Here is a 27,827-nt window from a genome sequence, read left to right on the forward strand (position 1 = left end):
AAGACCCACTATTGCCAGCATTAACAAATACATTACAAGTTGCCCATTTCACATTGTGTGCAGTACAATTTGGTAAACCCATCTATCAGCAATACTTGATAGCGTTTCTCCTATTGATGTTCTAAGTAGCAGAAAATCTCAGTCATATTTTAATGGTTGATCCTAGTTCCTGATCTCTAATTCTATACTCTTATTTTCTAGTGAATTTCAAGAGCAAATTGTGTGCTTCACAATAAAATTGTAGCTGCTTTAAAATAACAATAGTTAATTGTAAAGTCATTGGATTTAGTTAAAGAAATTAAGCAATCATACTATTATGCTACTTGAAGATGGCATGATTGTTTTACATTGGGAATTTACAGTTAAGGCATGCGATATTAATAGTCCAAATTTATTTTAAAAAATTGAAATATTATGTACTTTTCAAATTTAGGTTTGCCTAGCCTGCCTTTCTGAACTTGCAGGATGTTTGTTTTAATTTGGAAAATTATCTGAAGTATTAAATCTGGCACTTGGAATTCAAATTTGTGATACCTCCTGGATGCTTTTGTTGAACATTTTCAATCTCCTGCATCAGCATCAGCATCAGGCTGAAAACGGCATAACGCGCCAACTTTGCTTTGCCTCTGGTTTTAGTAGCCTAATGTAATTAAAGCACCTTTACAAATCCGAGTCGATTCCAGTTGCTTGCTTCTACATTTTATAATACAGAGATTTATTTAGTAGGAAAATATTAGAGGACAGCAAACAAAACTACAAGCCAGCAGATTTAATAGGGAAAATCAATCAGCTACATTTTACTAAATTATATTAATTTTTGAAGGTTTTTCTCCCCCTCCTGATTGTATTAGGATATTTGTTCTTGGTCTGCTTCAGCTATACATCATAATCCTATTCTTTTTTTTCCAGTGTAAAGTTCTTCATGGTATTTGTGATCAAACAATTAGATCAACTTCAGATCCATTATTAAGCCAGAGTGCTTGTCTAGAGGAAGTTCAGTTGGTAAACATCAAACCAAATGAAGGATTGGTAAGCGGGCTTTTTACTTTCTCCAATATACTTTCTTGTCTATCATCCCTATCATAGCTATCTTCATTTGTGTTTTTTTCTACAAGTGTACCTTATAAATGTATTCTGCCTAGAATTATCTCTCATATTCCACAGTCTTGCCTCAATCATCTTTATACCCCAAAATCACATTTCAGCTGCACTGGAATAAAGCAATTGGCTAATTAGTAATGACCCACTTTTGATTCCCAGTGAAAACCATTTTGATGATGTTGTTTATATGCATTTCCCAGATTTGCTAAGGTACTAAGAAAGACCTACTGGCGTAGTTGTTCAAACTTCTTGTGCCTTTAAAGTGTACCTCACCGATGTCCTTTCCACTCAAGCTTTTTGTGCTTTACTTGTTTTAAAAAGCAGGCCTCAAGCTGTGGTTTCACCAATACATCTCTTTGGATGCAGCAGATATAGAGCCTAGCTATATAGTGAGACAGGAATACTGTTTGATAAATTTGATCAACTTCGTTTCTTATTCGTGACCTTTTATTAAGTGTGTAGTATGTGAGAAATGATCAAGGCAATCTGGAATTTAAAGTAGCCTTTCATTTTTCTGAGTTTTGAGGCAAAGCTGTATGTGTTGAGTTGTGAAGGAGTTGACAACTTGGGGACCCGCAGTTTCCAAGAATACACAAGAAAAGGGTATTTTCATGTATCCTTTCTGTATGTGTTCTTGACAAATCGATTACTATGGTTTACCAGCATTTTTATTTCTAAATTACAGAACTTTAATATTTTGTTTCCAACTTCTGTTTTGAAAATGTGCTGATTTTTCATTTCTCACAGTTATATGCAGTGACATCAGTGCCGGACTCTGGAACGGACGTTCCCGGGTTCAAATCCAATCCCAAGTACGCTTTCCATGCATGCCGGGTTGAGTGTTGAGCTCGCAACTCGACCTCGTAAAATAAAGAAAAAAAATACTGCGAAATATCTGTGTGAGGAGTGGCACGCCACACAATCTTTCGTTCTGCACCTTGTGCAGTGTAAATGCCCGACACTGGCCTCTCGGGCCTGAGGTGACGTCATCATCCATGCAGTATCTCATTCTATGATGGCGTCAGTCATTTATAATCCCCAACTGCCAGCATCTCAGAAGGCAAAACTGAAACAAACCTTTTTTCCACCTATTTCCCTGGTCTCAGTATAAAATAACTAATTTTCAAGAGTTTCTGCAGAATGTATGCATTAAGTTGAATATTTTCAGAACTCTTGCATGTGGCTGATACTCTGATTCTTCGTTATGGTTCAAAAATGAAAGAAGTTCACAGCTGTACTTGCAATTCACATAGACCCTGATTGTATTAGAATATTTGGGAGAGATCCAAATTGTCTGTGTGGAATTGCAACTTTATAGACTGAAAGAATTTTAGGTATCTGCATTGTTTCCATTTATTTTCAATAGAAGTTTTGTTTTAGTGACATTTGCAGGGAAGGTATTTTGGTTAAGTAGTCTTCCATTTTTCTGAATTTTGGGACAAAATTTTTTGTGCTTTAGGAATGTTAAGTAAGGTGACTGTGAATAATGGGGAAACATATTCTTAGGATATCCAAAATTAAATGTACTGAATTACATGCTAAATTAGTCAATCCAAGACTTGTTTGATTTTTTTTCTCAATTGTCAAGTCAAATTATGTACTGAATCAGACTAGTTCTTGGGAAGAAACACCAAGTAAATCTGCAGCTCTGTGTATAATGAATCAAAGTGAAGGAAAGGGATAGCAATTAATTTCATTTCTGTTCTCTGTGGGTAAACATCTAAAGAGGATTGAAGGTTATTGGTATTCACAATTATTGACAAAAACAGGACATCTCAATCTGTAGGATTCACTCAGTCTTGGCCAAAACAGACTAGCTAACATCTGTTTGGCATGCTGGAGTCTTGCCAAATTACTTTGGAGATCCAGCACATATTCCACTAAATATTATCCGAATGTTTTACCTCCATGGAGATTTTGAACTTTATACATTTTGAAGAAATAAACAATTGTCTGACAGGTGTTTTTAATCGAGCTCTTGTATGGATTGAATAATCATTGCATAGCTTTATGTAAATTCCACTGGATAACTTTTCACATTGCATTAGGAGAGTGGGCCCAGTGATAGTCAGATAGGTGTGTTGACAAGGGCGTGAAGGGAATAGTGCACTCCATTGATTCCATTAAATGTCCACAGCTTCAAGTTAAAGGGATAAAACATCATATCACAAAATACTGGAGCAACTCAGCAAGAAAGCAGCCTCTATGGAGGGAAATAAACAGTTGACATTTCAGCCCAAGACCCTTCATCAGGACTGGAAAGGAAGGGGGGCAGGAGCAGAATAGGAAGGTAGTAAGAAGGAGTACAAGTTGGTAGGTGTTGGGTAGGACCTTGTGAGGGAGGAGGCGGGTGGTGGGGGAGGAGAGATTAAATAAGAAGCTGGAAGGTGATAGGTTGAACTGGTATAGGGCAGAAGAAAAAGAAATCTAATTGGAGAGGCCAGTGAGCCATGAAATCAAGGGAAGGAGGAAGATAACCAGAGAGGTGAGAAGAGGTGAGAGGGTAACCAGAATGGGGAATAATAGAAGAGAAATCAATGTTCATGCTCTCAGGTTAAAAGCTATCCTGATGGAAAATGAAATTTTGCTCCCTCTCCCTCTCACCTGGTCTTACCTATCACCTGCCAGCTTGTACTCTTATCCTTTTCCCCAATCTTCTTGTCCTGTCTTTAAATCCTCTTCCTTTCCAGCCTTGATACAGGGTCTCAGCCCAAAACTCCCAACTGCTTATTCTGCTGCCTGACACTGAGTTCCTCTAGCATTTTGTGTGTTGCGCATGACTTCCAGAATCTGTAGTATCTCATGCAATAACAAAATCACCTCCTTGCCTAAATCTACCCTTGCCCTGTGAAACAGTGCTCCTTAATTTTGAATCGAGCCAGAAGGAAGGTCTGAAGGCAGCAACAGCACAAAACATGCACTGAGTGACAGGCTTGAGTATAGACAATACTGCCACCAATGTCCAAGTTGGCAATGTGCTGAAAGTCAGTTGACTGACATTGGGGTATGAGACAAACAAGAGAATAGCTTTACTGTCACAGATGTACATGTTGCAGATACTTCTGTTCATAAGACAGTTTCTGATGACTGACTCCTGTGTTACATTTAGAAGAATTTTCAGTGCATCTGTTGGGTTACAGTAGAGATTAAACTAATTTGGTGCAGTGTAAGGGTGTACTTTCTCAGTGCATCAGGTTCCAGTAACATCCCAGAGTTGTGCAGCTTGATAGGTTAATGGCCATTGGGTATAGGTGAGTGAGAGTATTCAAGGGAATGCATGGAGAATAAAATAGGATTCACGTGTGCAAATGTGTGCTTAATGATCAGCATGGATTTGTTGGGTCAAAGGGCCTCCTTTTGTGCCATTTAACTCAGCTTAAAAAGAGCTAAATAATCCCATTGTCAACAAGTCAAACCAAAACTCTTGCACTCCACCAAGGCCTTTGTGAGTGCTGAGATCTCAGCTTGAACCTAATCAAAACCAGGTTGTTCCAAACACAAGCACTTATTAATTTCACACTCTATCCAACTGTTGCAATAAATATAGTATCTGACATATTTGAGAATGAAACAAAATTGATCAAAAGAAAGCCAGATGTGGTTAAAATTCAGCAGGGCACCCTGCTAGTCTGAGATGACCGAGCATAACCTGAAACCAAATATTTCATCAGAGTATGCATCTGGCTCAAACCAGGGTGGGAGAGAGGGGTTTGGAAGCAAAACCTGTTTTGTCATGCTTGGATTGGGCAGCTGATCTGTATGGTGTAGGATGAGTCGTCATCAAAGATCATTCATGGTAATCCATAACCAAAAATGGTTTATCTTCTGGCAGCCAGAAATTCTGCAAAGATAAATTTTCCAGGCCACTTGTTCTCAGCATCATTCGCCATAGATCAGTATTCCGCCATTTAACTTTCTGATATCAAAGAGATATTGACTGTGGATCTGTGTGGCTGGTATGCAACACAAGTTTTTTTTTACACTGTGCCTTGGTATATGTGTCAATAATAAAACAATTTACCAATTTTACTGAACAATCTACCTTGGTTATCTGTAAAATTATGGAAGTTATAAAGTGAATAACAGGATTATTTCTCAGTCGATTGCCACAGCCAGTTGCTGTCTAATGCAAAGCCATAACTCGTTCATGCTGGAAGTGACAGCATCTCACACTTTTGCACTGTTTGGCTCTTTGTAATTAATTAATAGGTGTATATGTGCAGCAAGGCTTGGGCTAGTTTTGTAACATATTTAGACCATAAATTTATGCAGGATGATCATTATTATTCACAGTAGTGGTGACCTGTTGTATAATGTGTTTTTTTTGGAATCCTTACAAAAAAAGTTTGAGGATGAGCGAGAAAGACATGCACTAACACCAGTGTTTCTTCCTCAACAAAGCAATACCAAATCTGATGGATAGGTCATGTTATCCATATGGATAACTCGCGTCTCCCCAAACAGAATCTTTACTTCCCAGATGAAGGATGGTTAGCAAGGACCTCGCGGGCAAAGGAAATGTTTTGAAGATGACATCAAATCAGCATGAAGAAATGGAAGATAATGTCTAAGATATTGGGAGGACATGGCACTCAATGGACGCACCTGGAGGAAATCTATACGAAGGAGCTGTGTGAAATGAGAACGACCTCCATTATGCCACAGTGAATGAGTGCAGCTTTGAAAGGAAAGACTGAATAACCAGAAGAGACAACTACCCTCACTGCACAGGAATGTGTGGATCCTTGATTGACCTCTACAGCCACCAGAGACAACAGACTACCCCCTGAGAAGAACATCATACTCATGCCAAGTGGTGGCATTTCTACTACCACTGCTCATGTGGCATGGACAATGTCAGATCTCACACTGCCACCATCTTTCTTTAAATGCCTGTTATCAACTTTTTCATATGGCTGGATCAAAATCTTCATCTCACTCTCTCTCTCCCAATTACAGTGTAGGAACACATTCATCTGTCGTACAGCAGTAGTTCACAGATACCTCTTGCTTTAAGGAAAAATATGAAAGTTATTATTTTGCCAAAGTTATTGCAGATTATACAAAGGGGAGTGGAGGGGCAGGTAGTTTTGAGGAAGTATAGTTTAAACAGTGACAAGAGTTTAAAAGGAGACAGCTTTATAGAGTGAGCGTCAGATGAGCAGACGGCAGAGTAGAGGGAGACATTTTAGGAGGGCTTTGGCTCAACGAGTCTTCGGCGATAGTGCGTCGAGGTGAAGTAGATTGCTTGTGTAGAATACAGACAGGAAGTATGTGTGTGAGGCCAGTGTTCTGTGCTCGGTGTCAGATGGGGGAAGTCCTGGAGGCTCCCAGCCCTCCGGACGACCACATTTGCACCAGCTGCGTCGAGCTGCAGCTCCTTAGAGACTGTGTTAGGGAACTGGAGATGCAGCTCGATGACCTTCGTCTGGTCAGAGAATGTGAGGAAGTGATAGATAAGAGCTATAGGGAGATAGTCACACCAGGCCTCGGGAGACGAATAAGTGGGTAACAGTCAGGAGACTGAAGGGCAGGAGTCAGATGCTAGAGAGTACCCCTGCAGAAAGGAAGAGGATGGCAGCAGTGATAGGGGACTCTGTAGTTAGGGGGTCAGACAGGCAGGAAAAAAACACGGATGGTAGTTTGCCTCCCAGGTACCAGGGCCCGGGATGTTTCTGATCACATCTATTCTATCCTGAAGTGAAGTAGGAAGGAGAACAGCCAGAGGTCGTAGTATATATTGGTACCAATGACATAGGTAGGAAAAGGGAAGAGGTCCTGAAAAAAGACTGCAGGGAGTTAGGAAGGAAGTTGAGAAGCAGGACCACAAAGGTAGTAATCTCGGGACAGTGAGTATAGGAATAGAATGAGGTGGAGGATAAATGCGTGGCTGAGGATTGGAGCAGGAGGCAGGGATTCAGATTTCTGGATCATTGGGACCTCTTTTGGAGCAGGTGTAACCTATACAAAAAGGACAGGTTGCACTTGAATCCCAGGAGACCAATATACAGGCGGGGAGGTTTGCTAAGGCTTATTGGGAAGGGTTTAAACTAGAATTGTTGGGGGTGGGAACCGAAATGAAGAGACGGAGGAAGGGGTGGTTTGCTCACAAATAGAGAAAGCTTGAAGGCAGTGTGAGAGGAAGGATAGGCAGGTGATAGAGAAGGGACGCGCTCAGACCGATGGTTTGAGATGTGTATTTTAACGCAAGGAGTATTATGAACAAAGCGGATGAGCTTAAGAGCGTGGATCAGCACATGAAGCTATGGTGTGGTGGCCATTACAGAGACTTGGATGGCTCAGGGACAGGAATGGTTACTTCAAGTGCCAGGCTTTAGGTGTTTTGGAAAGGACAGGGAGGGAGGCAAAAGAGGTGGGGGCATGGCACTGTTGATCAGAGATAGTGTCACAGCTGCAGGAAAAAAGGAAGTCATGGAGGGATTGTCTACAGAGTCTCTGTGGTTGGAAGTTGGGAAGGGGTCAATAACTCTACTGGGTGTTTTTTAATAGGCCGCCGAGTAGTAACAAGGACATCAAAGAGCAGATAGGGAGACATTCTGGAAAGGTGTAATAATAACAATGTTGTCAGGGTGGGAGATTTTAATTTCCCAAATATCGATTGGCTTCTCCCTAGAGTGAGGGGTTTAGATGGGGTGGAGTTTGTTAGGTGTGTTCAGGAAGGTTTCTTGACATAATATGTAGATAAGCCTACAATAGGAGAGGCTGTACTTGATCTGGTATTGGGAAATGAACCTGATCAGGTGTCAAATCTCTCAGTGGGAGAGCATTTTGGAGATAGTGATCACAATTCTACCTCCTTTACCATAGCATTGAAGAGGGATAGGAACAGACAAGTTAGGAAGTGTTTAATTGGAGTAAGGGGAAATATGAAGCTATCCGGCAGGAACTTGGAAGCATACATTGGGAACAAATTTTCTCAGGGAAATGTATGGCACAAATGTGTCAAATGTTCAGGGGATATTTGTGTGGGGTTCTGCCTATAGGTACATTCCATTGAGACAGGGAAAGGATGGTCGGGTGCAGGAACCGTTGTGTACAAAGGCTGTTGTAAATCTAGTCAAGAAGAAAAGAAGAGCTTATGAGAGGTTCAAAAAACTTAAGTAATGATGGAAGTCTAGAAGATTATTAGGCTAGCAGGAAAGAGCTTCAGAAAGAAATTAGGGGAGCCAGAAGGGGCCATGAGAAGGCCTTGGCAGACAGGATTAAGGAAAACCCCCCAAGGCATTCTACAAGTATGTGAAGAGCAAGAGGATATGACATGAGAGAATAGGACCAATCAAGTGTGACAGTGGAAAAGTGTGTATGGAACCGGAGGAGATAGCAGAGATACTTAATGAATACTTTGCTTCGGAATTCATTAAGAAAAAGGATCTTGGCGATTGTAGGGATGACCCACAGTGGACTGATAAGCTTGAGCATGTAGATATTAAGAAAGAGGATGTGCTGGAGATTGGGGCTGAGAGGAAAATGGATCACCCATGTTGAAATAGCAGAGCAGACTTGATAGGCCAAATGGCCTATTTCTGCTCCTGTATCTTGTGGACATGAGAATTTTGACAGTTTAACATGGAGGCAGAAATCTTGTCCTTGGCTCCCTGTTAAACATGCATGACTGCTTCAGATGTAATCTACTTCTGAAATCCGGTTCCATGGAACACAATGTGCAGTGTTGTTACATAGGCACAAATATGTCAAGGTGATTACCTTTTAAGTTCAGCTGCTTCTGTTTTCAAATTTTTAAACTTTATTTTGGAAAATGTCTGCACCAAACTGCACCAGTGAGAGTGATTTGCAGGTTATTTCATTCATTTACCTTTTTCAAGTGCAAGTTAACAGAAATCAATTGCTACTCAGACAAACCTGCTTTGCAGTGATGGGTGACTCCCAGATTTTAAAACTGCAAGGATCCTTAGAGGCAACATTATCTTTTGCACGAACTATCAACATTGTGAATCTCATAAACCTGTTGTAAGGCAGCTAATATTTAATCCATTTTACCAAGGAACCTGCCTAGGCTTGATGGTTGTAATGCTAAGAATTTTTGGAATCTGCATGCTTTCTTTGCATTTGAGGAGCAACTTTTAAATGTGATATATTGTTCACTAGATTGTGAGTATTTGAATACATTGTAGCAATGAGTTCAATGTATAGTTCAAGAAAAGGTTTGTGAACCCTTTCCAATTACCTGGGTTTCTGCATTAATTACTCATAAAATGTAGTCTCAGATGTCCAGAGGTAATTAAGAGGGTCAATGAATTGTTGGGCTTCATTAAATGTGTTATAGAATATAAGTGAGGTGTACAATTGGTGAGACCCTATGTTACTATGCATAGTTTTGGTCTCCATATTTAAAGATGTAACTCCATTGCAAACTGTGTGAAAGAAGGTTCATTTTGTTTACCCTATATGGAAAAAAGATCGGTAGTATGTAGAGAAGCTTATTCCCAGTGTGGACCTTGACAGGATTTTTCCCCAGCAGAGATATCTGGAAATAAGGTGTACGGTTTAAGAAAGAGATCACCTCTTGTTGATCAAGATTGAGAGATTTCTGAGAACCATGTCCTTGGAGTTCTCTACCCTTACGTGCTGTGGAATGTCCTCTAACTTTACACTAGTTTCTGCTCTTTTATATGTCCTCTCTTTGGCTTTTATATTGGCTTTACCATTTCTTGGCAGCCACTGTTGTGTCATCCTGCCTTTTGAATATTTCTTCTTTGGGATTTATCTGTCCTGTGTCTTCTGAATTGTTGCTTTAAAAACTCCAGCCATTGCTGCTCTGCTGTCATCCCTGCTAGTTCCACTTCCAAACAATTCTGGTCAACTCCTCTCCAGTGCCTCTATTTCCCTTTACTCCACTGTAATACTGGTACATCTAACTTTAGTTCCTTATTCTCAAATTGCGAGATGAAATCTATCATATTATGATCACTGGCCCCAAAGGGTTCCTTTACCTTAAGCTCTCTAATCAATTCCGGTTCATTGCTCAACACCCTTAGTGGGCTCAGCCATGAGCTGCTTTAAAAGGTCATGTTGTAAGCATTCTACAAGTTCCCCATGAGTGTCATATCATTACCCTTTTGGCATGCATTTTCTATCTTCTGTTGTCATTTGTAGCCCACACCTTTGCTATTGTTTGGAGGTCTGTATATAACTCCCATCAGGGTATTTTTAATGCTTTAATTAAATAATGCCTCAAGACCTTATGAATGTTAGCCTTTCTGATATATAAACATTAAGGCTCTGGTTAGATTGAGCTAAAGTTCAGTTTTTGGCATTGAACCTCACGGGGGGGGGGGGGCTTTTTTGCCCTAGAGTGGATGACTGTGTTAAAAGCACTAAGTTGTGCAGACTACTTGGTCAGCATTATTTGCCTTTCTGTAGGTGTAAAAGATGTTTTCTTTATGATGAGAAACTCAGAATTGGGGTTATTTTCACTGACAGATGTCATGGAATTTGTTGTTTTGCGACAGCAGTACCAGTGCAGTACATTTTTAAAAATTACTGTAAGTTGCAATAAGAAGTATTAAAAATAAGTACTGTAAGAAGTGTGGTAGTGTTCCTGGCTTCATGGTCTGTTCAGAGCTGGTGGCAGAGCTTTTCCTTGGCAATGAGTGTGTGTCTTCAGCATCATGTATCTGACAGAAATGAAAAGAGGGATGGTGAGGGTCATTCATGATGGGCCATTTTTGGTCAATGAAGCAACCAATACATTTTGCCTGTTCTTCAGTTAAGAAGGTGATCACGAGTTGCCTGGAACTGGTTACACACCCAGCAGCAGTGCTGCATAACTTTCCAGGTAAAGTTCATGTGCATGCCTTGGCGTAGGAAGTACTGACTCTCCGATTTCCTTGAGAGTAGGGGACTCAGGTCTGGAAGGGGCTGCTAGTATAAGTGCGTGTCTACAGTATATTTTGTAGATAATGCAGCAGCAATGCTCAGAGAGGGAGTGAATATGTTAGGGGGTCAATCAAACTCATCTCTGTCCCAGATGTTGTGTTGAGCTGTTTGAGTGTTAATGAAGCAGCAGTCATCCATCAAATTTAAGAATATTATAAAATATTTTGCTGGTTTTCTTGTATAAAGATCCTGACTGTATAAACCCATGTTCCTACAGATAATGCATGGTATTCTGTCAAAACTAATGCAAGCAAGCCATGTCCGTTTATATTAGCTCATCCTGTTATTTTATTCCCTCCCTTTCCTGAAACAAATTTTATCCTTTTGATATTTAAGCCCTCAAGATTTAGAGCTTGACTCTTTGTACTCCAAGTACAGAATGTAGTTGTCAGCACAGCAATACGAGTGAGTTAAATGGACAATGTTGTGCTGGAATGGCTTTGTTGGTTTTTAGTCAATCTAATTGACTTTTCCTTTTATTTTTCTAGGGCATGTATATTAAATCAACCTATGATGGATTGCACATTGTAACTGGCACAACTGAAAATGTAAGAAAGGTGTTTGTTCTTTCAATCTTTTTGACAAAGATCGTGAATGCTTTAATAGGTCTAAAGTTCAAAGTTTTTTTGGTCGCATAGCCAAGTGACAGTATCTGAGGTAAAAGTCAGAATATTGATGTATCCTTCAACCTTGGATGTCTGCTAGATAACCAATTTCATCACACAGAAAGGGCATTAACAGAGGAGTTTTAAATAGTTACCATCTGGTTAGTGTCTTTCTATCTCAAAGGTATACTTTGTGCATTCATTGACATAGTTATGAAGGAGGGTGGAACTAAATATCAAGATAAATGATGCAGGAAAATGTGAATATTCTGGTATGCGAGGTGTAACTTCACTGCTTCGAGGAGGCAGTCATGATTAAATTTTTAACCAGTTACAATTCTGTTTTACAGTCACCTGCTGATAGAACACGAAAGATTCATGCTGGTGATGAGGTGATTCAGGTGAACCAGCAGACTGTCGTAAGTACTGACCAAACAAATGCAACATTGATTTCTTCAGATCATTTGTAGCTGAAAATAACTGACCTGATCTGCATTCTGTTTATCAAGTTATCTGAAAGAAAATGCAGGAGTGTGATATTCTCTTACCTAAATAACAGTAAGCACAGCAAGTTCCAAAGCACAGTCTCCTTCACAGCTGCACAAAATTTCAATGTCATCAGAATTCAAGTTTTCTGTTTACATAGTGGACGGCTAGGCAAGTTAAATAATAATTATTTACAGCCTTACATATTTAATTTTGTCAAGGATTATGCAGAAAGTCATTGTCTTGTACATAATTATTTCAAAACTTGGTGAAGACCAGACTTTTAGTGGCTTGTGTCATCTTGCCGGTATAGTTGAACAACACTGTAGTGCTCAGTGTACTGTTTAATCTTGGTCATGAGAGGGGCTGTTCTTTTATTTTTCAAGCAACTGATTGGCATTGAGGGTGTTAAGTTACATTCTGCAGTTTTTAACCAGGCATTAGCATTTAAGTATCTGATTAACTTGTATCTTATATTTTAAAGAAACTGATGCTACCTACTTAATAGCTGAATGCAGGACCTTATGTAGTTGACGTGGATGGGCCCCAGGATGAATATCTGATCTTTGTCAGGGCTGTGTTTAAATTACTGAGTTTGGCCTCTGTGCTTCTGCCAAGTGAGGAAGCAGTGAGAATAAGAAGGAGATTGAAACAAGAGATTCTCTTCCTGATTTACTTATCAGTTATTTATTTTTGGCAGTATTTATTTGGAGTTGGTTAGTGTAGAATCAAACATTGGCATTCCTTCCATTGTTTAATCACATAAGAATTCAGTGGAATTGATGGCTTTATGGCAAAGTTTGTAGAGGATACAAAGATAGGTGGAGGGGTAGGTAGTGCTGAGGAAGCAATGCGATTGCAGCAGGACTTGCAACAGACAAATTGGAAGACAGCAAAAAATAAGGCAGATGGAATAGTGTTGAGAAATCAATGATAATGCATCAAGGCAAAAGGAACAATGGGGAGAACTTTCAAACATCAGAGGTGCAGAGGCACTTCGGAGTCCACGTGCAAGACTCCCAGAAGGTTAACTTGCAGGTTGAGTCTATGGTAAAGAAAGCAAATGCAATGTTGGCATTTATTTCAAGGGGATTAGAATATAAAAGCAAGGGGATAATGCTGAGCCTTTATAAAACACAAGTCTGGCTGCACTTGGGGTATTGTCAACAGTTTTGGGCCCCATATCTCAGAAGGGATGTGTTGTGTTTGGAGAGATTATAGAGGAGGTTCATGAGGATGATTCCAAGAATGAAGGGGTTAATCTATGAGGAGTGTTTGGCAGCTTTAGGCCTGTATTCACTGGAATTTAGAAGAATGTTGGGGGCGGGGATCTCATTGAAACCTACTGAATGTTGAAAGGACTAGATAGGGTGGGTGTGGAGAGGATGTTTCCTATGTTGGGGGTATCCAGAACTAGAGGACACTGCCTCAAAATTGAGGGGCGATCTTTTAGAACAGGAGTAAGGGGGATTTTTTTCTAGCCAGAGAGTAGTGAATCTGTGCAATGCACTACCAGGTCCATGGGTATATTTAAGGCAGAAGTTGATAGTTTCCTGATCGGTCGGGGCACCAAAGGATATGGCAAGAAGGCAGGTGGTTGCGATCAGCCATGATGGAGCAGACTTGATGGGTTGAATGGCCTAATTCTGCTGTCATGTGTTATGGTCTTGTGAGAGGTGGCAATTGTGTTCTTGAAATGTACTTCCCCAGCTCAGTTTACGTTGCAATGCACACCTTACACCAGTGTCCTTTTAAAATATGTATTGACCTTAGTTGATGGGTTACATTGGGGGGGGTTGGGGGTTGGTCCAGAACTTGGGGGGCATTGATTTAGGGTGAGTGTGGCACTTGAAGGGACTCGAGTGGGAACTTGTTTCACACATTTGGAAGGTGTATGGAATGAACTGCCAGAGAAGGTCATTGAGACAGATACAATAGTATAATTTAAGAAGCATAGTTGCACGGAGGGGCAGGGATTGGAGGGATATGGGCTGAATTAGGAAAATCTGACAGGCTATGTCTGTATTGGCTAGTATGGACTCGTTGAACCAAAAGGTATGTATTGTTCTATGAATATTATTTATTATATGAAATTGAAAATGGCTTTAAATACAAATGATTGGCAAATGACCATTTCCCAAACGTAAGCATAATAATAGGCTCATTCTGTACCTAAAGAATTTTAATTAACAAATGACCTGAACTTGCAACAGATAGAAGTAGATTGAGACAGACCTGGCAGCTGCTGTTACGCTCGGGATAATTGGGGATGTTCTGCCGAATGTTTTTGTGTAGACCACGAGCCAATTGATCAGAAATGTTTGAAATCCTGAACACCTTTTTTCTTTAACCTCACCGCCACCCCATGCCCCCATTATAAAATGTTTCTCACTCTGACTTTGAATATCCTGTCATCTTTTTGGTGTATACAGCAAGCTTTCAATACACTTGCAGTTCCATTCTCCAAGGAACTTTAGTTACATAGAAAGTGTCAGTGTGCCTATCAATTTAATTTAAAAGAAACATTTTTTTAAATTTCCAATTTGTCACAGCAGAATTCAAAATTGTATTGAGAATTGCTTTAATCCAAACAGGCTGTTAGGATTTGACCATAAACCTTCTTTAACTTGCTCTATTATGGTGTCCTAAATCAAATTGTTTTGGAAACATGCTTAAGTATTTTGTTTTTCAGGAGCATGTGAACAACTAAAATAAACTAATTTCACCACTAGATTTCATGAATGGCAACTCAAATTAAACAAGTTATCATGGGAAAGGAAATTTTGTGATCATTTGTCTCACATTAGTCCCAAAGGAAGTGTTGAGGTTTGGCGCTTTTTCTCAAATAAATTTTGATGTCCTTTGATCAATATATGAGTGAGCATTACTTGTAAGTTGGTGCATCAGGTTATAAAAATACAATTGAACAGAGCTTCTCTGCTTCTTGCAATTTCCAGGTTCATTTTTTTTCCCAATGTTTAGTTGTGCCTTGCAAATTAATACCAGGAGTGGGTTAGAAGAGTAAAGCGATGAATAATTACAAATAATTTAATGCACTCTTTAAACTGGATGGCACAGTTTTTTAATATATCCTGTTTTGTTCTTCCATAAAGGACTGACTTTGCAGGGTTTCTTAAAAAAAAAATTGGCATCTCTAAAGGTAAAGTGACTAGTTTATTAATACAGATCTCATTCCACTGTCTATCGTTAAAAGGTTGGATGGCAGTTAAAAAATCTTGTTGGAAAACTTCGTGAAGACCCTGCTGGTGTGATACTTTTGCTGAAAAAAAGGCCGGCAAGCACATGCAACTTTACTCCAGCTCCTCTGAAGAATATGCGCTGGAAGCCACCAGCTGTGCAGGTAAAAAGGAACTCCTTAAGAGTTTCTGCATTTTATTGGCAACATTTTCAGGTGATAGTGCATCACATTATGATTAGCTTGCAGTGTTAGATTTAATGAAGGTCCAGTAATTTACTCCACTGTGTTTTGTAGAAGTTGGACTATTGAACAGATGTGGAGAAAGTTATGACATATATTTATCACTGGTTGTGATTCATTCAGAGCTGATGTGATAAGCTTCTTGGCATTATAATTATTTGAGAATGAGTTTTTATTTTCTCTTCACTTAACCCCGTCATTACACATAAAACTGAATATTTGTACTACTTTGTTTTTTTTTATATAGGTCAGTCCTTCGCAGACTGCAACTCCATCAACAGCCAGCACAATGGAGATATCTCAAAAGAAAGAAAAGCCTCCCATCAAGGATCTATACATCCCACCACCGCCAGTCGTTCCGTATACTCCTCGGTATGAAAACCACTTGAAACAGCAGAACAAAGGGCTTCCTGTATTTATAAAGCTGGCACACAGATGTGAATAGATCCACTCAAAGAAAACTAATGTTTCACATCTGCAGCTACGTTAGTAGTTCACTTGGAACTGCGGTGTCAAAACGTGCTTGTAGTAACTCCAGTCCCTGTATAGTGAAATGCCATCAGCTACCCAGTTGGGTTCTCACCCATTGCTTTTAGTCCCTTCACTGCAGACTACACCATAGAGAGAAAACCTGATGTGGACTCTTGCTGGAACCTGAACATCTCTTCCAGTGGTGTAACAGTGAATAGAAGGCTTGAAAGTATATTTTCACCCAGACCTGCTGATGCATACCAGCACTACTCCCTAATTAGCACAGGCAAAACACATGATGAGGTCCTGCACAATGATGACAGGGACCTGTGTGGGGAGTTAAACAGCAGGACCTCAAGGGTGGTAATCTCCGAATTACTCCTGGTGCCACATGCTGGTGAGGTTAAAAATAGAAAGACGGGGGAAGTGATTGCAGGGCTGAGGAGTTGGTGCAAGGAACAGGGATTCAGGTTCCCTGCCCACTGGGATCTCTTCTGGGTAGGGGTGACCTCTTCAAGAGGGATGAGGTGCACTTAAGCCAAAATCCCTTCGGGGAAGCTTGTTGGTCCAACAGTGGAGGGTTTAAATTAGATTGGCTCTGGGGGATTGGGGGGACAGGGAGCAAGACATGAGATAAAGTAGCCGTCATGAATAAATTTAGTAATCATGATAACCAGGGGCACAGTAAAGCTCGGGGGGGGGGGGGTGCAGGTGGCGGGTGAGGAAGAATACTCAGTTAAACTGCGATGGACTCAGAACATGGATTGGCTCTGAAGAACTGGAATGACATTGCCATAACAGAGACTTGACTAAGAAAAAGGCAGGACTGGCTGCTCAGTGTTCCAGGATGCTAATGGTACAAGTGCTTCAGATGCATAGATTAGTGACTCGGAACTTGAGAAGCTTGTGTGTAGCAAAATTGCTCATTGTTGTAAAAATAACAGTGTGTATTAGTGGGAGATATTAATTTCCCTGGTATTGCAATTTGGATATGAATGCACAGGGCTTTGATCAATAACTTTGCAGATGACACCATAATTGGGAGGTGTTGGTGGTGAAAAAGATTATCGGAGATTATAGAGGAATCTTGATCAGTTAAACAAGTGGGCTCATGAGGGGCAACTGGATTCCAATACAGATGTGTGTTAGGTGATATCTTGGAAAATCAAAGCAGAATAGGACTTGTACTATGAAAGAACACTAGGGGGTTTTCTGGAACAGAGACCTCAGAGTACAAGTACATAGGCAGTTTTGCAGGTAGATGGGATGGTAAAAAATCTGCATAGATGCATACAGACCTGGTCAAGAGGTTCAGTTGTTCAGACTAAACATCAGCATAGGTAAGAAATGTGATTAAGTGACTTTGATGGTGGAATGATTGTGGTGCCAGATGGAGGTGGTTGGAATATTTTAGAAACTGCTCATTCCCTGGGATTTTCACGCACAACAGTCTCTAGAGTGTTTACAGAGAATAGTGCAAAAAACAAAAAAACAATTCAGTGATCAGCAGTTCTGTGGGTGAATTAGTTTAAGCTGTCAGGAAGGTGAAAAATAAGCATGCATTACAATAGTGGTGTGTAGAACAGCATCCATGAATGCACAATACGTTAAACCTTGAAGTGGATGGGCTATAGCAGCAGAAGAACATAAACAAACACTCAGATGCCATTTTAGTAGGTCCAGGATGTATCTAATAAAGTGGTCACTGAGAGTAGATTAAAAGGGACTTGAGGGTTAACTTTTTCCACACACTGGATGGTGAGTAAATGGAATGAGTTGCCAGAGGAGGTTGTTGAGACAAGTGCAATAATATCATTTAAGAAGTGCTTGCATAGGTATTTGGAAAGGTGGGGCCTATAGGGATATGGACCAAACACAGGAAATTGGAGTTAGCTAGGTGGATAATGTGTTTCGTATGGACGCATTGGGGCCAAAGGCCTGTGTCCGTGTTGTATTGCTCCATGCCTTAGACTGTACTTGGGAGGACACTTATCCTTGCTTACGACAGGCAATCTGCTGGAAGAACTCAGCAGGTCAAGTAGCATCTGTGGGAAGGAAGGAAGGAATTTTGGGTCAGAAGCCTGTATCAGGTGCTGCTTGATCTACCAAGCTCTTCCAGCAGATTTTGTTGCTCCAGATCCAGATGCTAATATCTGCCATCTCTTGAGTCTCCATTCTATCCTTGCCTGGCTGATATGTGAGTTAATTGTACTATTTCCCTATCTGCAAGTTTGAAATAACTGCAGGGAAACACTCAGCCGGTTAGTCTGCAACTGGTGTAAAAGAAACAAGAATTAAAACTGTACTTCAAATTGATGATTGTTTGTCGAAACCAGGAAAGAGTGAAACAATATTACTGCCACTTATTTTGACTAACCCAATTCTGAGAAAAAATATTTGACCTAACACTTGAACGTTGTTTCTCTTTACACTCAGCTACCTGACTTGCTGCCTGTTTCTAACGTTTTCTGTTTCAGTGACAGGTAAAATGAGCAGACCTGTAGCAGGTGAAATTAAACTGGTCAAAGTGAAGTAATATTTTCATGAGGAATAGTGAGGTAATGGAGACTAAATGGTAAAATCTTAAAGGTTTGGGAAAACATTTGATTAACTTGGGTATTTGACAAATCCTTGTCTTTATTTGCAGAGACATCAAGTACAAAAAGATGTTGTTTGATTTGCTAACATATTCTGTTCTGGGCATTACATTTAGCATGTCAAGAGTTTGAGATCATATCGAACAGCTTAACTGGAATGGTATTTGGAGAGATGGACATCTGTCATGTGAAGCAGCTGCAGATTTTTTTTCCTATGCCTTAGGGAAGGATGAGGATTTGAGTGGTGTTGAAATTTGAATGAATTGTTGTAAATGAGGATCTTTTTCCAGTGGCAAAAGTGTACACAACTGGAAAACACCAATGAAAAATGATTGACAGAGAACCAGAGGCATCAGTAATGAAATATCATAATTGCACTGCGCATTGGGTTGGAATGTAATCCCTTCATGACTTAAAGGGGAATGGGATAAGTACTTCATGGTGGCATGGGTGAAGATTCTAAGGCCTTGAGGAAAAAGTGTAGAAATGGAAGTAGTTAGCTTGTCCTGCTGGAAGGATGATTGGTTCAGTGAGCCAAATGGTCTTGTTTTCCTTTTATCATGACTCTTTCAAAACCCTGCAAAAACATTGTCTCTGCTATTTTGTGTAACTCTATAAGATTTCCCCCGATTTCTCTACACTCCAGGGACTATTCAATCTTTCCGTACAATTCGGTCCTCAGGTCCCAGCAACATCCTTGTAAATTTTCTCTTTCAAGCTTATTGATATCCTTCCTGTTGGTAAGTGACCAGAACTACACACAGTACTTCCAAGTCTGACTGCAGCATCATCATCTTGTACAACCTCAACTTAACATCCATACTCCTGAAACTCAGTGTTCTGATTTATGAAGGTCAATGTGCCGAAAGCTTTCCTTATGACCCTTTCTACCTGTGATGCCACTTTCAAAGAATTGTGAACCTGTATTCCCAAGTCCCTCTATTCTACCACACTCCCAGTGCCCTACCATTCATTGTATAAGCCCTATCCCAGTCTGTCCTGCTGTAATGGGCTGGGTTGATCAGACCCTACGTATTTGAGTCACAACACAACACAACAAAGTAACTTAAGCCAAATTTATTATCATAAAATAGAAAACAAATAAACCACACAATAAACAACATAGCGAGCAACAAAGACTTCATTTGATTGTTGCTGTTATCAGGGGAATTCTGAATTTGAACTTGCTCGTGAAACCACCCCTGGGTCCTAGGCACCAATTGTGATTTCCACCACTTGATTAAAGTCCAACGAACCCAGGGAAGGTACCCAATAATTAAGAGTTCCACAAACGTAGAGGGACACATAGAGGCAGACAAATGCTGATCTTTTCTTCTCCTGCCATTAACTCAGCCTGAGTTCTTTCATTCAAACAATACATGTTCATTAGCACAGTGTTCAGCACATCCATATAAATCAATTAGATACTTTAATGGTCACTCCTCATCCATTAGTCCACCACTGTTTTGGACACAACATTGCTTGGACTTGCAAAGAACATTAATATTACATGTAAACAATAAGCCAGAATCCATCAACCTAGCTCTCAAAGTGATCCACAGACACAAAATCATTAACAGACATTCTCATCCTCTTATTAATGGTAGCCGAGATGAGGAAAGTCCAGCTGCTATTCACAAACATTAGATATTGCCAAACCTACAGTGTCTACTTGGTACAAACATAACTTGCGGCAGGCTCTGAATGAGTTGAATTGTCATTTTGAACTGTTAAGATTCATTCAGTGTTTTGTAAAATTTAATACAGCTGCCAAAGTACAACACCCCACACTTGTCTGCATTAAATTCTATCTTCCATTTCTCAGTCCATTTTGCCAGCTGGTCCAGATCATGCTGCAAGCTTTGATAGACTTCTTTGCTGTCTACCATATCGCCAATCTTGGTGTCATCTACCATTTTGCTGATCCAATTTACCACATAATCCAGATCATTAATGTAGATGATAAACAACAGTGGACCCAACACCAATCCCTATGACACAGCATTAGTCGCAGGCCTCCATTCAGGGAGACTACTATCTACTACCAATTGCTAGCTACTCCCACTAAGCCAATGTAGAATCAAATTAACTGCTTCATCTTCAGTGCTAAGTGACTTAACCTTCTGGACCAGCCTTCCATCTGGGACTCTGTCAGAGGTCTTGTAGAGAATATCCACCACGTTTCCTTCATCAGCCTTCTTCAAAAAACTTTTTAAGATTGGCTAAACATAACCTACCACCCATAAAACCACAGTGCCTGTCCCTAATCAGGTCCTGTCTATATGCAGGTATTTGTCTATACTGTTTCTTAGAATGTTGTTCCTCTCCGCATTGGGCAACAACCTTGCCTTGTCTTTAGCATTTGTCTTTTTTTACAAGGCTGAGTTGCTAGCTCGATGCTCAACCCAGCACAGTTGGAAAGCGTGCAAGGAGCTGGCCGATTTGAGCCCAGGACCACTCACCTTGATGTTCAGTGCGAACACCACTACACCACTGACCTGCTTGTCCCTTAGACTGCTTTCCAGTAATTTGCCCATGACTGACATTTGCTATCCACTAGTCCTTCAGCTCCTCACTTGTGGCTAAGAGCATTTCAAATACCTCTGACTAGGCCTCTGCAATTTCTACAATAGCCTTCTACAAGTGTCAGGACCTGGGTATTTATCAATCCTAATATGCCTGAAGACAGCAAGCATTTCCTCTCCTGTAGTCTGGATATGGTCTACGAGCTCACTTCTTTTTTGCCTCAGTTACATGGGCCCTGTGTATGTCTGCTGAGTGATACAGATGCTGAAATTTCATTTCAGACCTTCCAGTTCTTTCATTTCCATGCATAGATAACCACGCAGACGTTCAAGAGGACCAACTTAGTCTTTCGCTCTTAATATATCTGGAGAAACCCTTGGGATTCTCTCGATCTTGTCTACCTGAGGGACCTCGTGTCATCTTTAGCCCTCATGTCTATCAAGTGCTTTTCTTCATTTCTTATTCTCAAGAGCCTCGTTTGATCCTAGCTTCTTATCCAAGACATGCACCTTCTGCTTCTTAACCAGGGCTTCAATTTTCCTCAAATCAAGATTCCCCTAAAGCCCATGTTTCTAAGAGGAACACAGAAAGTCTGTATGTTCAATTTTAAAGGCCTCCCTCTTACCCATCATCCATTTGCCAGTAAACAATCTATCCCAATTCACACCTACAATGTGTGGAACAGTCAATATCAAAGAAACTTGTGAAAGTGTAGAGAGACATGGATCAGATGGGAAGTTGGGTGGAGAGGTGGCAAATGGAAATAAATCCATACAATGGTGAAATGATGTATTTCGGAGGATACGGTTCAGAGAGAACAAAGTTAAACACTAGGGATAACAACTAAATGAAAATGGTAACAGATTCCTGTATAAAGTAATGAAGATGGCATTTTGCATTCTTGTTTTCATAGATTGAGGGGTTGCATATAAGAGTTGGGATGTTGTGTGACAGCTGAACAATATGTGGTCAGGGTGCATTTGGAGTATTGTCTGTGGGTCTGGTCACAACACCAAACTCTTTCTGTGACCTGCAGACTCACTTTCAAGGATTCTTTACAATTCATGTTCTCAGTATTTGTAATTTACATAGTTTGTCTTTTCTTGCACGTTGGCTGGTTGTCATTCTGATTATGTATAGTTTTTAGATAATTTAGATTTTCCTTTTTTTCTGTAAATGCCTGCAAGAAAATGTATGGTAATGTGTATGTACTTTGCTGTGAACTTTGTACAGTTTCAAAGTACATTCATTATCAAAGTATGTATACCTTTAACAACCTGGAGATTTGGCTCCTTACAGGCAGCCACAAAACAAAGATATCCAATGGAACCCATTTTAAAAAAAAGACTGTCAGCCACCCATTGTGGGGGAAAAAAAACAAATCATGCAGACAATTAAAAAGTAAGCAGATAACATTCAGAACTAAAGCTCACGAAAATGAGTTCATAGCCATGAAGTCAGTCAACCCTGCAGTCCATTCAGAAGCCTGTTAGTTGCAGGCCACAGTCTCAGTTCAATGCAGAGACAAGTAAATCCTCGCTGATCAGCGAACTAAACCTCCATCCATCCCTCGCCTTTGGCCCCAACACTCTGACCTTTTCAGTCTGCCCCTGCACTTAAATCAGTCAGCCTCTTCCGTGCTTTCAGGCCCAGGCCACGCCGCCTTGGTTCTGCAGCTTTCGGGCCCCTACACGCCACGCCATAACTGTCCTACCCCTTTGAGACTTCATGCCACACCACAAAAATGCCAGGTCATACAGGCGATCTAAAAGCTCAACTCCAGAAGGGAAGTTGCAGGCTATTGTTTGCCAAGATCTTTCCAAAAGAAGTGTGATTAAATGTTTACACTGAGAAGAGAGAAATTTAAAGGAAATCTGAGCAGCAAATATTTGCACAGCAGGTGGTAGTTACATGGAATCAGTTGCCAGAGAAAGTGGCGGAGACAAGTACAAATTACAATGTTCAAAGGATATTTGGACAGCCCAATATAGGAAAGGTGTTATGGGATATGAGCCGAACATGGGAAAAATGTGATTGGCATAGATGTGCATCACAGTTGGCACGGACAAGTTGGGCTGTGTGTCTCGTTTCTGTGCTGTTCAACTCTGACTCTAAGGTGTGGTACATTACTAATCTGAAGTGAATTTTGTTCAAAATAGTGCTGAGTCTGATATTTCAATTATGTGTTCAAAACTATTTTCCCTTGGGCCACTTCTGTCTCCAGTAGAAACTCCTGTCTATTAGCCTGTATGCTTCTTTCCTAGCAAAAGGTGTATTACATTACACATTATGATGGAGCCTCGGGCCAGCAAGCTGATCTTTCATGCATTGACTTGTGTGGACCTCCTTATCTGACTGAACATTGAGATTTATTTGCCTTCATTTATGATTGGGGGGTGACGCAGTAGTGTAGCTGCTCGTATAATGCTCGTACAGTGCCAGCGAACTGGGTTCATTTCTATCACCGTTTGTAAAGACTTTGTACATTCTCCCTTTGACCCAATAGGTTTCCTCCGAATGCTCCAGTTTTCTCCCACATCCCAAAGATGTACAGGTCAGTTGTTAAATTTATCACTCAGGTGTAATTGGGTTGGCTCATTGGACCAGAAGGACCTATTTATTGGGCTGTTTCTCCAAAAGAAAAGCTTATTTTTAAAAAGATAAGTACACAAGTTAAGAATGAGGAGAGAAGATTCTTCAGATAAATCGGTAGGATAAACAGAAAATTGCAAATAATCGTTCTGCTTATATACAAATAGAAATCTGGAAGAATTGTGCGTTTTGAAAAGTGTATTTCAGGCATCTTATGCAGCGAGTATGTTAATTGTTATCACATAGCTGTGTATTTACATTCAGTTAATTTCAATTTTCAGTTTGGATGTAGTAAATGTTGAATATCCAAGCAAAATGTGAAACTTAAAAGTGCTTGGAATAAATTTTAATTGTTCTTGCTATCTCGGTTCCATTAACAACTTCAGTGGTTTGAATTTGCATAGAACAGTTGAGAGCATCTCACATTTCCTGATTTAAAGGAAACCCTAGAGTCTGCTGAGCATTCCCTTCCTTTGATCTGAGTAGTGCCATTTCTAGAAATGCCCTGTTCTCAATCCTACGTCTGATTGCAAACTAACGTGCAGAGCCAAAAGCGGGAGAAGTTTCAAGCAATTCTTTTTGAAGGTGTAGTGAAGCAGCAGAATTTAGTGATTCTGGTGTTTGGTGGGCCTCCTGTAAATGGCATTGCAAAAGAGGAGAGATTTGCACTCCTTTGGACTTAATCCTGTGTTGATCTTGGTGAAGCTGTATTGTCCAATACCATAATCATAAGCTGTTTGTGAGAAACCTATATATTGAGATGTGATGAACTGAATTCCTGATTTTTAAAAAAAATTGAGTAATGATGTCATGCTTTTGACCAGCAACTACCCTGGTGTTCATTAATCTGTTCTGGATGTGCATTCATAAAACAAGAAGGTGAGGAGAGGGAGGGCCATGAAAGTATTTGTATGGTCTTTCTGCATGCTTTACTTTTATGGGTAGTCTTTTTTATTAATCATTTACTGAAATGGTGTACTGTTAGTGAAGACGCTGTATTTCAGCGCTGGATGAACACTTTAAAAAATTATGGTTAAACAAAAGACGTTTATTTTTTATTTGTCTCTGCCAGTCAAATTGAGTTCAGCAGCAGAAGTCAATAAATTGTACTGGGAATGTATTTCTTCCAAAGAGAGGACAAGTATGCATTTGTGAAAATGAAGTCAGATTGCATTAGCCAAAAATCTATTCAAGTAAATGTTCTCATTATGAAACTTGAGCCATTTGATGGTGAATATCAAAGATCCAATGGCACTTTTTGAAAGTAGCGAGAAAGAGTTATCCCTGCTGTCCTGACCCAGTCTTTACCCTGTGCTGATCAATTAAAGCTAACAAATTTCACAACATCTGCCAGTGATATGAAATCTGATTCTAAAAAGACAAAGTAGTGATCAGTTTGTTCTGTTCACAGTAGTGATGACAAATCAGTTAAGTATTTAACAGGTTGTTCAACATAAAGATAGCATCAACTTTAAAAAAAAGTTTGATTCAAATATTTTAGCAGAATGAATATTAACTTTTCATGTTTCTAGTTATAATATCTCAGTGGAAAGTTGCCTTTCATTTTGAAATAATTGTTTGGCATAACCCCACCTTAATTCAGTCTGATAGTCAATCATTTTAATCTGTTTTGTCATTGATGCTATCAGGTGCTGTAATGGGTGCATCGAGTTTGGTACTGATGGCTTGGCTTGATTTCTAAGGCTTTTAACTCTTGCTGTAGAAGTGAATTTCCTGCAGTAATTAGTACAGCCTTGGGAATTCTGCCAGCCTGAATGAACATCTAAAAAAAATTGTTTGCTATTCAAAGTACAGAAATTATTATGGTGGCAGGGCTATTTTTATTTCATTTGCCTTAAAGCAGTGTTTATTTTTTCTAAAATAACAAGACAGTCCTGTTTGTAATGCATAATGCCATATTTATCTGTTTATGTCTGTGGTATCCTTCAGTCCTGATGCTGATGGTGGATTTGCTGTTCCATTTATTGCATTTACTTGGCTTGGTAGAGCATAGCTTCACCCACACAATCAGCATCAAATTTGCTTCTCTATTGTTAGTTATAGTAAGTAGAAGGCACATGCTTTCTGGATGAAGCTATCTGGTGCAAGTTCTATCCTCTCTTCCCCCTCACAATCAATAAATTAATTAGAGTAACGGGGATTCAGTAAACTGTGACAATTGTTGAATTGAATTGACTTTATTACTTACATCCTTCACATACATGAGAAGTAAAAATCTTTACATTATGTGTCTGTCTAATGCTTTGTTGTTAATGTATTATATGGATCCAAAAATGTGACAGTTAATGCTTTATCCCATATGCAGGGATGACCAAGGGAACCTGGATTACGAAGAGGTCAGCAAGCATGGACCGATCAGGCCAGTTCCCAAGGGGTCCGAGTCGCCCAACTCTTTCTTGGACCAGGAGTACCTAAGGCGGCGGTTTACCATTGCAGATTATGACCAGTTACCTCCATATAAATTCGAAGTGCCAGTGCCCAGTAGAATGCGGGACAAAACACAGTTGTATGGTTTGTTTCCATTTTTTTTTACTCTGAATTCTAGAGCTTCATATTTTTCCCTGTTTGTGTTCTTTATTTCCAATGCATTGAAGGTAGATGCCTTGGGTAGATTGTGTTCAGCAGTGTTAGCAGAAATTGTGATCAGCTGCATTGAATGTCTCCTATCATATGGGATTCAGATAATATCTTACATTATCAGGAACAAAGTATTTTAAAAAGGATTTATTTAAGGGTATGACCAAAGCGCTTGATGATAACGTAGTAATGGATGAGGTGTATTTCAATTTCTAAAAGGTTGGTGATGTAATTGCTCGGGGGGGGGGGGGGGGGGAAACTGTGTGAAAATAAGATGTATTGACGAAATGTTTGTAAGTATTGTAATCTGAATCAAAAGCTGTTGCTGCAGAGATTGTTGTCAGTCAGTAAATCGAAGCATTGCAATTCTTGTATGTATGTGAAATGCGTTAGACAAGCGGAGTGACTGTTGTGTGAGAGGACCTGTGTTGGAGTGGGGAGCTTGGGTGAGAAAAATATCTGGTATGTTTCTTCATTCTACCTCTGTTAGTACATGATGCAGTGAGGATGACCCCAGGGGCTGCACTGTGTGTGATTAATGGGAATTCTGCAAGACCTCCAGCCTCCAGATGACCACATCTGTGTGAGTTGCAGCTCCTCAGAGAACTGGAGCTGCAGCTCGTACAGAAAAACGAAAAAGTGATCAATAGGAGCTACAAGATGGTGGTCACCCCGAAGTTGCAGGAGGCAGGTACACGGTGACAGTCAGTAGGTGGAAAGGAAATGGGCAGACAGTGCAGAGCACCCCTGTGGCCATTCCCCTCAGTAGTAAATGTACCACTTTGGGTACTGTTGTGTGGGGTAGAGGGGAAGGAACCCACTGTGGAAGCTGCAGCAATTAAATCTCTGTTACTGAGTCTGGCACTGTGGCTTAGAAGGGAAGGGGATAGAAGAGGACCCCAGTAGTCACAGGGAATTCCATGGTTAAACATGAGATGATATGTTGCCTCCCAGGTGTCAGGGTCAGAGACGTCTCAAATGAGGTCCATGGTGTTCTAAAGGGGGAGAGTGAGCAGCCAGGAATCTTGGTACACATTGGCATCAATGCATAAGTAGATAGGAAAAGGGACAAGGTCCTGAAGAGCGAATTTAGGGAGCTAGGTAGACAGCTGAAAAGCAGGACATCTAGGGTAGCAATCTGGATTGCTGCCTGTACCACACACCAGGGTAAGAATAGGATGATTTGGCAGATGAATGCATAGCTGAGGAACTGGTTCAGGGAGCAGGGTTCGAGATTTCTAGATTATTGGAATCTATGTTGGAGAGGGTATGACCTGTACAAAATAGATAGGTTACACCTGAACCCAAAGGGTACCAATATACTTGTGGGCAGGTTTGCTAGAACTGTTGCAGAGAGTTTAAACTGATTTGGCAGGGGGATATGAAACTGAGTGATAGGGTGAAGATGGGGCAGTTAGTGACAAGCAGAGGCAATGTGTAGTGAGACGGTCACGAAAGACAGGCAGGTGACAAGGCAAAATTGCAGTCAGTGGG

The 27,827-nt window shown here is 40.3% G+C and overlaps 1 protein-coding gene across 3 annotated transcripts in view; it reads left to right on the top strand.

Annotated features, from left to right (window-relative positions):
* The window catches only part of cnksr3 (cnksr family member 3), a 102,255-nt gene that overhangs the window by 68,400 nt on the left and 6,028 nt on the right, over window positions 1-27,827 (top strand). For all 3 annotated transcript variants that reach the window (XM_073051104.1, XM_073051103.1, XM_073051105.1), the window contains exons 6-11: window positions 910-1,029; window positions 11,508-11,567; window positions 11,975-12,043; window positions 15,325-15,471; window positions 15,797-15,921; window positions 26,062-26,267. In XM_073051104.1, coding sequence (XP_072907205.1) covers window positions 910-1,029; window positions 11,508-11,567; window positions 11,975-12,043; window positions 15,325-15,471; window positions 15,797-15,921; window positions 26,062-26,267 — 727 coding nt within the window. The remainder of the gene's footprint in view (window positions 1-909; window positions 1,030-11,507; window positions 11,568-11,974; window positions 12,044-15,324; window positions 15,472-15,796; window positions 15,922-26,061; window positions 26,268-27,827) is intronic.

Source organism: Hemitrygon akajei, chromosome 7, assembly GCF_048418815.1.
Source record: "Hemitrygon akajei chromosome 7, sHemAka1.3, whole genome shotgun sequence".
NCBI lineage: Eukaryota > Metazoa > Chordata > Chondrichthyes > Myliobatiformes > Dasyatidae > Hemitrygon > Hemitrygon akajei.